This window comes from Manis javanica, chromosome 10 (genome assembly GCF_040802235.1).
Source record: "Manis javanica isolate MJ-LG chromosome 10, MJ_LKY, whole genome shotgun sequence".
NCBI classification, from domain to species: Eukaryota; Metazoa; Chordata; class Mammalia; order Pholidota; family Manidae; genus Manis; species Manis javanica.
In genome coordinates this window covers 47,392,569-47,405,384 of record NC_133165.1, presented here as the reverse complement: position 1 = coordinate 47,405,384, position 12,816 = coordinate 47,392,569, and the positions used below count along the sequence as shown (strand labels likewise).

General features: G+C 49.5%; 1 protein-coding gene across 1 annotated transcript in view; it reads right to left on the bottom strand.

Annotated features, from left to right (window-relative positions):
• GTF3C1 (general transcription factor IIIC subunit 1) overlaps window positions 1–12,816 on the bottom strand; it is a 72,480-nt gene that overhangs the window by 31,293 nt on the left and 28,371 nt on the right. Inside the window, exons 8-16 of the mRNA XM_017673146.3 lie at window positions 11,712–11,827; window positions 10,324–10,633; window positions 9,555–9,772; window positions 7,287–7,423; window positions 6,013–6,166; window positions 3,427–3,530; window positions 2,242–2,426; window positions 503–781; window positions 125–270 (exon numbers count right to left, since the gene is read on the bottom strand). Coding sequence (XP_017528635.3) covers window positions 125–270; window positions 503–781; window positions 2,242–2,426; window positions 3,427–3,530; window positions 6,013–6,166; window positions 7,287–7,423; window positions 9,555–9,772; window positions 10,324–10,633; window positions 11,712–11,827 — 1,649 coding nt within the window. The remainder of the gene's footprint in view (window positions 1–124; window positions 271–502; window positions 782–2,241; window positions 2,427–3,426; window positions 3,531–6,012; window positions 6,167–7,286; window positions 7,424–9,554; window positions 9,773–10,323; window positions 10,634–11,711; window positions 11,828–12,816) is intronic.

Sequence of the window (12,816 nt, the reverse complement as noted above, 5' to 3'; positions counted from 1 at the left end):
CAATCTATCATCCATCTAGGCAGCTGCAACTCTTAAAAGTATTTCCCCTGGACCAGGTGAGTGTAGGTTCTCTGGCTTGGAGCTAAGGGATCAGCACCATGACAGCCCCAGGAGTCACCAGTACCTTGTAGCTGACTTGTACAATCTGGACAAAGATGGAGAGAGGCAGGCTGAGGAGAATGTCGCTGACGAGTGCCCAGCCAAAGCCAAAGTCCCGGTGGACTGGGATGGGAGGAACGTAGCGTGTCCATGAGGCTTCATCCACGTATACTTGGAGGAAACAAGAGTCACTCCCATAGACAGGGTCCCAGTCTAATGGTGGTATCACCTCCCAGTAAGTCTTGGTTCCCACTCACCAGAGGCTTGGGCAGGAAGTTTGGATTATGTCTTTCTTGTGATCAGGGCCGTGTGGGGATTCAGCCAGTTGGGATAATAAGGACAAGGACCCACTGTGATTCCCCTCAGGATTCGGCTGTGGCTTACCTGCCCAGGAGCATCATACCTGTCTCGGTGGCGAGTTCCACTTCAGCCTCCCAGGTGGCTCCTTCCTGGTTGTCCTTGGGTGGGGCATCGGAGGGGGCCTCCCGGTCACTTCCAGTGGAGGATGAAACTCCAGCCCTTCCCGGCTCCTGCTTTCCTGGTCTTCTGTCACTGCTGAAGCCCAGCTTCTCCACCGCATTGCTGACAGGGTGCCCATAGATCAGGTACCACAGAAACATGTGTACCACCCGCAAGCGAGGCATTTTGGGCAGAAACCCTAGAGAACGCCCAAGTCCTGGAACTGAGGCAAGAAAGGGGGAGGTGATGTTTGCAAAATCACAGATTCAATTCAGTTCAATTAATCAAAAACTACCAAGTGCCACTACATCCCAGGTGCCAGGGAGACAGCAAATGATCTTACTCTGCTGGAACTTACTTTCTAGTGGTAAAAGGCAGACAATAACAAAACAACTAAAATAATACGACAGATGGAAGTAGCTGGTACAGGAAATAAAGCAAGTAATGGGCACAAGGGCTGTCATTCTACCTAGAGGCCAGGGAAAGGCTCACTGGGGAGAGGCCTGGAGCGAAGTCCTCAAGGGAGCAGGCCATGCACACACCTGGGGAGTGCAGCCCACAGTAAATGCAAGGGGTGTGCTGGCACATTTAAAGAGGGGCCAGGAGGCTGGAATGTCTAGGAGAGCAAGGAAGGAGGGAGCACTGAGCCACAGCGTGATGGAGGGAACCACCACAGAGCGCCGACAGACCTTGGCACCAGGGCTCCTGGCTTGATGGGGACTGTGCAAAATATTCCATGATCTGGGTTCTTTTAAAGTCGCTTATTTCTTTTTTGATACAAATAAAGTACTTCTTGGCTTTCCCTGGTGGGGAAGGGCAGGTGAGAGACCAGGGAGACATCGAAACAGGGCAGCAAGGACAGGCGGCTAGAAGGCTCTTCTCCCCCATCTCACCTGGCCCATTTGAGGGGCACACTCAGTGCCCTGTGGCTACTCAAGGGCATGTGAGGTATCTCTCCCTCAGTCTATACTTTTTAACATGAGACCTTGAGAGTTTCAAGGCCATACCTGTGTGGCTGGAGCACTCATAAAGAGAAGTCATACAAATGCCTTCTTCTGCTTGGAATCGCTGGGTCTGCTGTGTGGTGGCTCCTACCAGGACATTTCCTGCTTGATAGAGGTCTGTGACCTCCTCCATCAATATGCCCGTTTCTAGCCAGTGAAGGAACCCCAGTGATAAAGCCCGGGAATCCACACTTGCCCCACACATTTGCATTAGAGTTAAGTGGTGGGCTGGAGGCTGGAGGCAACCCTGTCGTGGCCCAACTCTGGGAAATTAAATGAATGCTCAAACTCATCAGTGACTGTAACTACAAGGAGGTTTATGGGGTCAGGAGAGGTAGAGGTTTTCTGTGGTTTATACCATGTTCCCACCCAAGGATAGTCAACTGCAGGAATTAATCTTTGTGAATAATTCCTCATGTTAGGATCTAGCATAATTTCATCTCAGCCTCATAACAGCCTCGTGAAGTATGCCAGGCAAGAACCATCCCCACTTTGCAGGCTGGGCAACTGATGCTGACAGAGGTCATGTGACCAGCCTCGGGTGACCCGGCTAGTAATTCGGGCCGGATTCTTCTGACTGCCGCCCACTGCCAGAATGCAGAATACCAAGTGGCTCAAACATCACCATGCAAAGAACAAATGAGATACAATCAGACATTGACAAAAAGCTGCTTTTTACCTACAACAGGGTTATAATTTTTCAACTGTGTTATGCCCATTTTCTCATCAGTTTTTTTCACTCGTCCACTTTCTGGCTTAGAGGAAGCATTCGGCTCAGACTCTCCTGATCCACTTGGGCCCTCTTTTCCTTGACTTTCTTCCTCGGCCTCCCCTTGAGGCCCTGGAGGCTGGGGCACTTTCACCCTGTAGTTCAAATACAAGATCAATATTCTGCTGGGAAAATCAAGGGCTAAGAGAAAGGGCAGGGTCTGTCCTCAGGAATCAGATGAAGCCATTTGGCCCTAGGGTTTCTAACTCAAGTAGGGGCCAGGCAGATGATGTCAATGAATAAAATGTGTCAGGTCATGAGACATTTGGGGGTGATGGGGACTTTGGTGACAGAGAGTGCACTCCCACCGACAGGGCAGCTGCTACCTTATGAGAAAGGCAGCCCAATGTGTTACGTCCATTGACACTTTCATAAATGCCAGAGATCAGGAATATGATGTGAACTCAATCGGCAGCTGATTGAAAGTACGTGTGGCCAATGCACAGCAGGCCACATACAAAACATCTATAAGCCAGATCCAGCCTTCTGCCCGTCATGGGCCATCTCTGGCTTAAACATAGCTGAGAATTTTCTCCTACCCCTGAGTTTTACTTGGTCCATTAGATGCTTTTTGAACAAAATTAGAGAAGACTTCAGAAAGGCAACTAGAATCATTTTGAGCCACTGTGAGATTGAGCGAGTTTCATACATCACCGGTACTGTGGTTTGGAATGCTCTGTCTACATTATCAGATAAATGAATAAAATTAAGAACATTAGCATTTTTTTTTCTTAAAGAATCCAGAAATACCATGTAAGAACTTATTCACTATGTAAGAATTTGTTCACCATGTAAGAACTTTTTCGTTATGCTTCAGAAGATTGGAGACTGACGAAAATTAGGCTTGGGGTGGATTAATGATTGCGCATTGAGCATTGACTCCCCTATACAGAATTTTATTGTTGTTAACAACCATTTGATCAAGAATCAAATTGACCCTTGTTTAGACTAGGGGATCATGAACCACAAACCCTAAGACAGTGGATTCATTAACCTCACACAAATATAAATCACAGACTTTGGTGCAAACTGCTTCAGGAGGGAGCTGAGATGCAGGCAGCTCCGCTGTGAATTCGTGTGGGCGCTGCCACTTGCCTGTTTGCTGTGCTTGAATTGGAGATCCGGAAACGAACCTGCTCAATGGCACTTCTCACAAGAGGGTCATTCTGGTCCATGGATGGGTGCACTACCAGATCCACCTGCAGAGAGAGGTCAGAGTGTCCCCAGGGGCTGGGAACGGGCTGAGGGAGATTTAGCTCCACAACTGGGCTCATGGAACACTGGTTATATCTATTTTTATCACATTTCCAAAAGATGGTTAAGAGACTGAAGTAAAATGTGTTGCTGGACAGTTTGCCATTATAATTTCTGGCATCAAAATCCCTCAAGTGACTGAGCGATAAAGCTCTGCCATCCGTCACACCATGCTTTGCTCAGGTGAGGAATTCTGGCCTGGAGAGAGCATGGTCTGCCCTACAGCCCCCTTGCTAGGCTCTCATGGCCCCCTGATCTCCGCAGCCACCTGCTGGGTTGCTCCTGATGCCCCACTCCTGCTATCTGAGAACGTCCCATGGTTGCTCAGAAATCCTAAGGCTTCCATCTGGAAAAGGTAAGCGGCTTTCATTAATCTCCCCTCGCCAGGAGTGCCATGGTGGGATTCCTGCCAGGTGTGCTTCTAATAAACTGGTAGGGGATTTACAGCTGCTTCTGTTGTGTTAGCTTTTCCGGGGAACTGAAGCTGGATGGTTAGGGTGGTTACCACCTCACGGGCAACACCTAGGATGACAATGAAGGAGCCTGGGGGGCTGAGCAGAGGGTTTCAGGGTGATGGCTGTGCAGTAAAGAGGTGAAAGGCATGGTGGCCTGGGCCCCAGAGCCAGGCTCCTTTTTTGTCTTTGCCATTGGCAGGAGAGAGCAAGATAAGGCTTTCTAAATATGTACCTCTGGTCAGGTGGCTTTGCGCCAAAAATGGCCCAAGAGAGGGCTGGTCACAGGGAACAGGCAGCAATGCCTGGGTGGGCACTCCAAAAGGCCACAATTGGCTTAGTGTCTCTGCTTCTCAGCTGTGAAATGGGGACCCCTCCCCGCTGCCCTGACAACTTTTTTGTGGTTTTATGAGGCTCAAATGAGATAGAGTTAAGCTCAGAGAATTTAAAAGCATGGTATGAATGCAAAGCATTCCCATTTTCCCACTTGCCACAGCCAAAGGGCACAGCCTACTTCCCAAGGCCCATGGCCAGGGCATGACACAGGAGCAGAGGCACAGGCTAAGGCCAGGAGGCAGCAACCCCAGTCACCATGGCTTCAGGAGAGAAGGCTGCCTGTTGGCACCATGTGCTCCCACTGCAAGAGAAAATGCTGTTCAGAGACTTAGGCTGATTCTGGAGGCAGATGTACAATACGGCAGCCCCCTCCAGCTGGAGAAACAGACCCCAAGAGTGGTGCCGCTATAGTGGTGCCCTGTGGCAAGGGAACCCCAACACTGGGCACCTGTATTTTTGAGGTTGCGTGATCCTCAGTGTTTACCCATGGGACTTGCTTCCTATCCCCACTCCCTTTGGAGGATATGAGATCAAACAGGAGCAGGAGACACACTGCATACCTCTTCAAGACTTCCCCATCCGTTCCTGGACTTGGGGGGATTTCTGTGCCCTCAATTACTGCCTTAAGAAGGCTACCTGTCCAAAGACCAGCTCTGTGAAGATCACAGAAACCAGAGGTGCTGCCGATGGGTGGAGGCTTTTGTCCTTCAAAGGAAGCGGTCAGCACAAGGATGTCCTCCCACTGCTTAAGGAGACAAGTGTCAGGCTGGCTGGGGACAGGAGAGGATCAAGGTCAAGGGGACTCACAGAAGATATAAAGACTGATGAAGAGCACCAACTTGCCACAGTAGAAACTATGTTCTGACACTACATTCTTGTATTTTCCAAATTTCAAATGTCTCAAAAAAAAAATAAACAGAAATGACCATGCCAGCTTATTAAGAAAACAAAATATCAAAGCAGAACTTTCTTAAGGCAGAGATTTAAAATGGAGCCAGAAAAGAAGGCTGGCTGTACCCACAGCACTGTTCCCTTTGGTCCCCGCATCCAGCTGGGCCATCTCAGATTCTCCGACCCTGAGAAATTTATGCCACAGAACATGTGCAAAGCTGCTGAGCTACAGTTGCTATGGGAATGGACCCAAACTTTAAATTTTACAGAAACAGATAAATTGAGAAAGAAGATAGTACAATTCCTCATCTGATAACCCCAGCAGAGCATCCTAACTGAGTCACTGTCATTTCCTCTGGGACGTTTCCTTAGATCTCTGTGGAAAATGTTCTTGCTGCTTAGTCTAAATTTTCCACCTTCTAAACGTCACTTAATTTCTCCCCAATGCTACTCTGCTGAACTTTAAAATGCCTCACATTCCTTCCTCTTTCAAAGCTGGCCAGGGGGCTAGACACCTGCATTGGGCTACTCATGCAGCTTGGAGACCCAAGCAAGTTATTTCTCTTCTCCATTTCCATCCTCCACAGAAAGTGGGGATGATCCATTTCCCAAATTAGGTGGCAAAATGGGAAATTCTGAGTTATCGGCAAAAGGACAAATGAGATTTGACAAGGACAAGAGAAGCCCAGCAAGAAAACTTCCAACAGTGTGAGGCTGGCTTTGCGGGCACCAAGAGAGCCACGGTTACCTTCTTCTTGATGCCATCTTGAATAACTGTAGTCCGATAGAGTCTCAGGAGACCTTCCTCAGACAGGTTGCGCACCAAGCGGACAATGGACTTCTTACAACACTTGGTGGACACGCCTTCTTGCTTCTCCTGATCCATGATCATTTTCTGAATCCTGGGTATCACAAAATAAGAAGTTATTATTCCCAGTCTCAACACGCAAGGCCTTTCTCCACCCTGGTAACTGAGACCTGCATATATGGTATTCCGCAGAAACTAGGGAAGAAGCAGAGGGGTTTCATCATTGAAAGGCTGACTTCTTGAGAAATTAAGGATCATCTTTCTGTGGTAGATGAGTTAGCTGAGGATGGGCCCCCACACACAGTGGCTTCACATTCCAAGCTTTTTACCAGGAACTAGAGATTATGATGGCAGAAAACCAAGTGCCATGACGGAACTCTGTCTTCACTAAGTCGTTAGGCTCAGTTTGGCACCTGGCTAAGTTTAGCACTGTTGACACTCTCAGATCTGAAGCTTTCTTTGATTCCTCTCCTCATACATCTTACTTTCTAGATCTTCCTGAGTCACTATGGTGATGGTTCTAGATCACTGATCATACAGTGGCAGGGCCAGAAGGGACAATGGGATACCCAGACAAGCCCTCACTGCACAGAAGAGGGGACCCAGGCAGTATCTGCAGATGGCCAAATCTCATCCCTGGTTAGAGAATTCACACCCATCACTCCTTTTAACTGGGGAGCGTGCACACTGGGCATCTCAGAAGCCTGAAACTGCCACCCAGCAGTGGTGGCGACCACGGGTTAGAAGGACCAGACCAGAGGAGAGCCTCTATATGAACAGAGCCACCCCAGACACAGAAGTTCTACTTGTATCTCTTTTGTTTTCACTTTCATGTAAGATTCTGTTTGAAGAGAAGGCTCCATGGAGAACTAAAAACAGTTTATAAGCTGATGCTCTTAACTGCCTAAGTTTCTTCTCAGCCCTTCCTTAACACCAAATTTCCAAAGAAGGAGAAAGGCAATGGATTTCCCTCCTCTTGGGCTTCTACCTCTTGCTCAGTCCTTCTCTCCTTGTCTAGTGTACTGGTATTCCTCAACAGCTACACTTGGCAAATCATAAGAACAAACTCTAAATCCTTTCCACCACAAAGGGATACTGTGAGAATCTATACAGAGGAAGAGAGATTCAAATGACTCTTGGTCATTTCCGGGCCTTATGATAACTAACTGACATGAGAGTTATTGTTACTGTAAGACAGACAGACTACCCCTTACGTGAATAAGCTCTCGATTAAGCGGAGGTTGGTGACGGCTTCTATGATCAGATTCCTGCGTTTCAGCAGCCGGTAAGTCTCATGGGGTTTGTCTTGGCCTGGGCCATGCTTCCCAGGCTTCTGGGAACTGCCACTCTCCTGGAACAGACCAAAAGCACACGAATACAACAGGCTTAGCAAGGTTTAGGGGACAGACACCACTCCTGCGGGTACACTGTCCCTCTTTATTGAATCTCTGTGCTCATGTTTCAAGAAGAGAAGTCAAGGGGACTGTTTCCCCCACAGGATTCCACCACCCCACTATTGCAATGCTATGAAACAGCAAAGACATCTGCCAGCAGAGGACCATGGCATCAGCTGGGTTCAGAACAGAAATTAGAAGCATCTGCTACAGCACCTTTTGAAGCAGAAAGCATTCACTCAATTTTCTCTTCATTCTCCTGCAGTAGAAAGGAGGGGAAGAAGCCAAAACTCTGAGGGTCAAATCCACACCAGTCACTCTATGGGCATTTTCATCAATAACTCTCAACCACCTTAGTAATATCGTTCTTTTACAGAAGAGGAAACCAGGGCTCAGTGAAGCCAAGTAACTCTCTAGGATCCCAGAGCGTGGATGCGGGCCGGGCCGGGCTTCCGACTCCAGGCTGAGGAAGCCACGGGAGGTCTCTCTGGGAATGTAAGACAGAAGCAGAGGCTTCTGAGTTCAGACAGGTTGTCCCACGGTAAACCTGGGTGAGTGGTGAGGCAACAATGAAGGGATCAGAAAGATGAGTGCTCTCTCTCACCCCCACCAACATGCCCACTTCTCTTTTCATGGCTCCCGTGTATTCCAGGAGCTAAAATGAACTTGTTTCACCTGCCCTGAGATCCAATGTCAAAGCCCAAATGTGCACCATGAAAAGGAAAGGAAATCCCACCTCTAACAGAGGCCTTGTAAATCACTCCGCACAAGTCAGCTCCACCCAGCAGCCCAGCCCTGCCGCTGGATGGTCTCCTACTTGGAGGGGTGCTTTCAGGAGGGTGAGGATGTGCTCAGGAGAAGATTTGGTGCTGCCAGAACAGATCACTTCCCTGCTGGCTACCGTTCGAACTCTGGGAAAGCAGTTCTCTCAAGGAGATGAAAGGGCTCAAGGGGGCAAAAATGCAAAGATTCAAAAAGGGGCCTAAGAGTGGCAAAATGATCTCTGTCCTCTCTTACATTTCAGAGCAAATATTTTGGAGGAAAATCACAATGGCCACTTGCCGTGGGACTGCCATAGAGCAGAGTGAAAACATGCTTTGCTGAGGGCCCTCTAAATGTAGACTTCATGCCCCTCTTCACAGCAAGTGTGCCAAGAGAAAAATAAGGCTCTGCCATTACTGTGGGAATGGATTTCTAAGAGGAAGAGAAAGAACTGAGCTAGGCAGCAAGCAAAGGAATTCTAGGACCTGGAGGGGTGTGCTCCTGGAGACACATGGACCTGATTAGAGGTGCAGAGGGGTGGTGTTGCGGATGGCAGGTAAAACCCATGGGAACCTGCTGGAGCCACCTGCTGGTAAGCCCATGTTCTTCAGTGGAAAACACAATACCAATCATGACTTGATAGCGAGTGATAGCACCCAAAGAATAGGATTAAAAGGTTCTAGAAAAATCCACAGAAAACCTTCCCCATCCTGCACCCCATCACTTCTGCTGTGGGGACAGTAGCAGAGCACAGGCCTCCACACCAGAAAGGGAGAAGCAAGCGGGGTGGGAGCACCATGCTCACAGGTTCTAATCCTCACTTTGTCATTAACTGAGCAAGCAAGGCTCTCGGGTCCTAGAGGCGTCCTTCCACAGCCAAGACCACAGCTGACATTTATCTTCCGGGGTTGCTGTGCAGCCCAAACAAAACGGCAGCAAGAGAGCCCAAAGCCACCCAACAAGCCTGTCTCAGGTGCTGCCCGGGGTCCCCCGAGGGGCATGGGGCACAAACCAGCCCAGGGTAAGAACCACCAATCTAAACTAGCCATACAACTCTCTCTCCAAATAAGTGTAAGTAAGAAGAGTGAATTGCTGGGAGTTACAATGCTGTGTAAATACCTGTGTGGGTGATTTCTGAGTGGGCAGGAAGGTGTGTACGTGAGTACCACACCCAGAGAGCACTGGCCCTCGTTCAGCAAAGAGTAAGCCCTGGGTGTGCGGCTCTTGTACTATTACTGTTCCTGACCGTGTTGCTGTGATTCCTAAGCGCAGAACTGATAAGGCCGAGGTCTACCTGCCACAGGCTCCTTACTGAGGGACTCTCACCTTTGGATTTTCAAGCCTGACCTCTTCGATCATGGCTATGTCACCACTGTTACTCTCTGCACAGTGAGAGCCAAAGGACATGCTGGGGTCCGAGGAGCTGTTGGAATCCAGGAGGCTGTCCCCGCCGACGGAGGTCTGGCAGGCTCTCTCTTCAGTGGCCCCCGGCAAGGGAGACAGCTGCTTCTTCAGCGGGTGCAGGTTCATGACCTTCCATCCACCTGCATGGGGTACAGCAGGAGGAAAGCGCAGGGCACTCATGCTTGGTGGCCAGACCAGATGCATGCACGCCAAGGATCCCGTCCAGTCAGTTTAAGAACTGGGGTAGTGGACCAAGCAAGCAGTGTGGTGCCCCCCTCCTAGCAAGGTACCAGATTTGCAAATCTGTCATTGGTACCACCCTTCGCGTTTCGAAAAAAGTATTCTATAACCAAACTAAAATCTCAAGAGATTTGTAGATTGTTGAAGGGAAGACGATAGGGGAAGTTTATGGAATTGAATCCATTTAGCAGTAAAAATACAACAAAACAAAACATTAGCCAAGGGGCACTGACTTCCTAGCAGCCAAGATACAGACCACATGACCCTCTCCTCCAGGCTTCTGATCACGTGATACATGTGATACAATAGTCCACATTAGGCCAGCACCAATGGTGTCCTCGGGTGTCTGCTACACTGAACGGGTTGTTTTCTGAAGATGCCCAGGGTAAGGTCAGATTGGCGGCAGCTTGGGTTGAGAGCCCACTCCCCCCAAACTCCGAGTACCCCGTACCCTTCGTTGGGGTGGAGTGTTGAGGCTGAGTCCCGAGACTGCCATTTGAGGAGGATTTCACGTCCCCCTGCGACCCCTTGCCTCTCCTCTTGTGGCTGCTGCCCTCCTCCTCACTGTCTGACTCAGAGGGGCACGTGTCCTCTCCTTCCGGCAGGAGGGACTCCTCCTGCACAGAGGCTAGGCTCACTGTGGTCAGGAGCTCGCTCCGGGCTTTCTCCCGCTCATACTGCCGGCTTAGGTCACTTTCTTCTGCAAACACACAGGAGATGTACTTGGTGGTCCTCTGCCGCCCTTCGTCTTCCATGAATCCCTGGAGGGAGTAACATGTATTTAATCACACTCAGGAGAGGGTGCCGTACCACACAGGCTCTCCTGTGGCCGCAGGTCTGTGGTGTCTATGTCCTCATCAGGCCTGCATTTGCCTACACTTCCTCCATCTCACTGCCTGGGCCCCAGGTCGGCCCCACGATGCTCCCTCACGGGTCCTGTCTCCCAATATACTTGAACAGGCCTGCGGGAGACAGTCTTCTAAACTGTAACCCTGAATGTGTGTCTGCTCTATGAGATGGGAGCTCCCCAAGGACAGGCTCTAAGTTGGCCTTCCACATATCCCCAACACCCTCAGTCAGTCAGCAATGTCTGCCGCACAGATTCCATGGTTCAGCACTGTTGCTGCAGACCAATGAGTCAGGGCCTGGAGGTCACCAGCTCCATGCAGCCCCAGTTGTACAGACTGACAGCAAGGTCATCACCAATCCACACTCATTCTATCTTCTAGAACAGGGAAGGGCTCTCCTAGGGCTCTTATAGCAGAAAGAATAACATCTATATGCCACCCACATGCCAAGGCTGCTCCGTGCTTTGCAGCATTAGCTCAACTGTGATACTGCCTTCTGGCAAAACAGCTAAAAAGTTGGCAAGAACAGAATGAGGCATAAAGGGTCAAAATAGCAGGTTTGAATTCTGAAAGGTGAGCCCCAGATGTGTAGTTGGCCAAAGCACCGTCCCCGGGAGTGTGGCAAAGGACATAAAAGAGGGGAAGCCAGACTGGGGGGCCCAGGAGGGCACCCACTTTGTCTGAAGGGTGGTGAGATGCTGGCCAGCACCAGCTGACCCACACACAGGAGCGTACCCCCCACCCCATCTCCTGCTGACTTTTCAATGCTGACAACTCATTCCTTTTTTTAAAAAATGAAAACCAATAAAATCCACAGTGAGGAGAGACATGGCACACAGGTGGGCTACGTTCAGCCCCCGGGCAGTCATTTGCCTCCTTGAGGAAGACAGCAGGCCAGCCTCGTTTCCTGCCCATCTGAGACATGCCTCCACAATCCCACTGGGTCCTCATCCCAAGAGAATGAATTGTGCGGGATGACTCTTGATGTTACCTTGACAACTTTGAATCTTTGAAGAAGACGACACAGCATTCTTGCTTCCAGTTTCCCCACGTTCATAGCCCCTCGGATTTCAGCTTGGGAAATCCCTTTTGTGCCTCTGCGTTCAACTGTGTGAAACAACATACTTGAACCGCATCCTCTGCAAAGGAGCCATTCTGCACAGGTCAAGTCAATTCCCACCTTTTGTAAGGACACATTTCAGGGCAGTGGAACCAACAGACAGGATAAAATATGTGCCTTACCCTCCTGCCCCTCCACAGACTCTCTGGACACTCCTAATAGTTAACGTTCAAGTGCTCACTATCTGGCTCCTCCATTAGAAGCATAAATGTCAGGCTACCAACTGCTTGTCTAAGTCCAGTGATGTCATTTTTTACTCTCCAGCAGGAATTTAGCTCTTTCACATGAATGAAATCAACCCTCTTAAAAAGCCTCAAAATAATTTTTAATGAAAACCTTTCTTTATATCCCTGTGTTTCTCGGTAGACTCAAAGGCATTATTAGGAACACTGGTTACTGCACTGTCCCATCACGGCCATCAGCCAACAGGGCCTGTGGGAAGAAATAACACTATTCGGCCCTGTATTAAATAACCAGCAGACGACTGTGCTCTGTTACTGGCTCTGCCAAGTTTGTCAGCTCCTGCCCTGCCACACACTGTCACTGCTCAGTGCCATCACTGTATCTGCTTCTAGGAAGCCCTTTTAAGTTTACTGGATTACTCTGGGACAGGGCACAGCAGGACGGAGCCTGGTAGAGGGGGGGTTGTAGTGGCAGGGAGATACCCAGTAAAGGACACGAGCTGCAGGGCAGATTTTGTGGCCAAGCTCTTGGGCTGTTCAGAAATAGTTTCCCTTTGTTTCCTGATGTGTCCCACACTTGAGGCTGCCACATAAAACCAATCTGGATAAAGGAGGATTTGCTATACTGCACATGCATAAATAACAGGATAGTTCCCCACAGTGAACACATGCTAAAAGTGGGGATGAAAGGGTCACAGACAGCTCTCCCCAAGCTGAGCTCTGAGGAACTCATTCTGAGAGATGTAAAGAGCTGGTGAAAACTGCCAAACAGCCCTCCGAGTTGCCAGCATGGC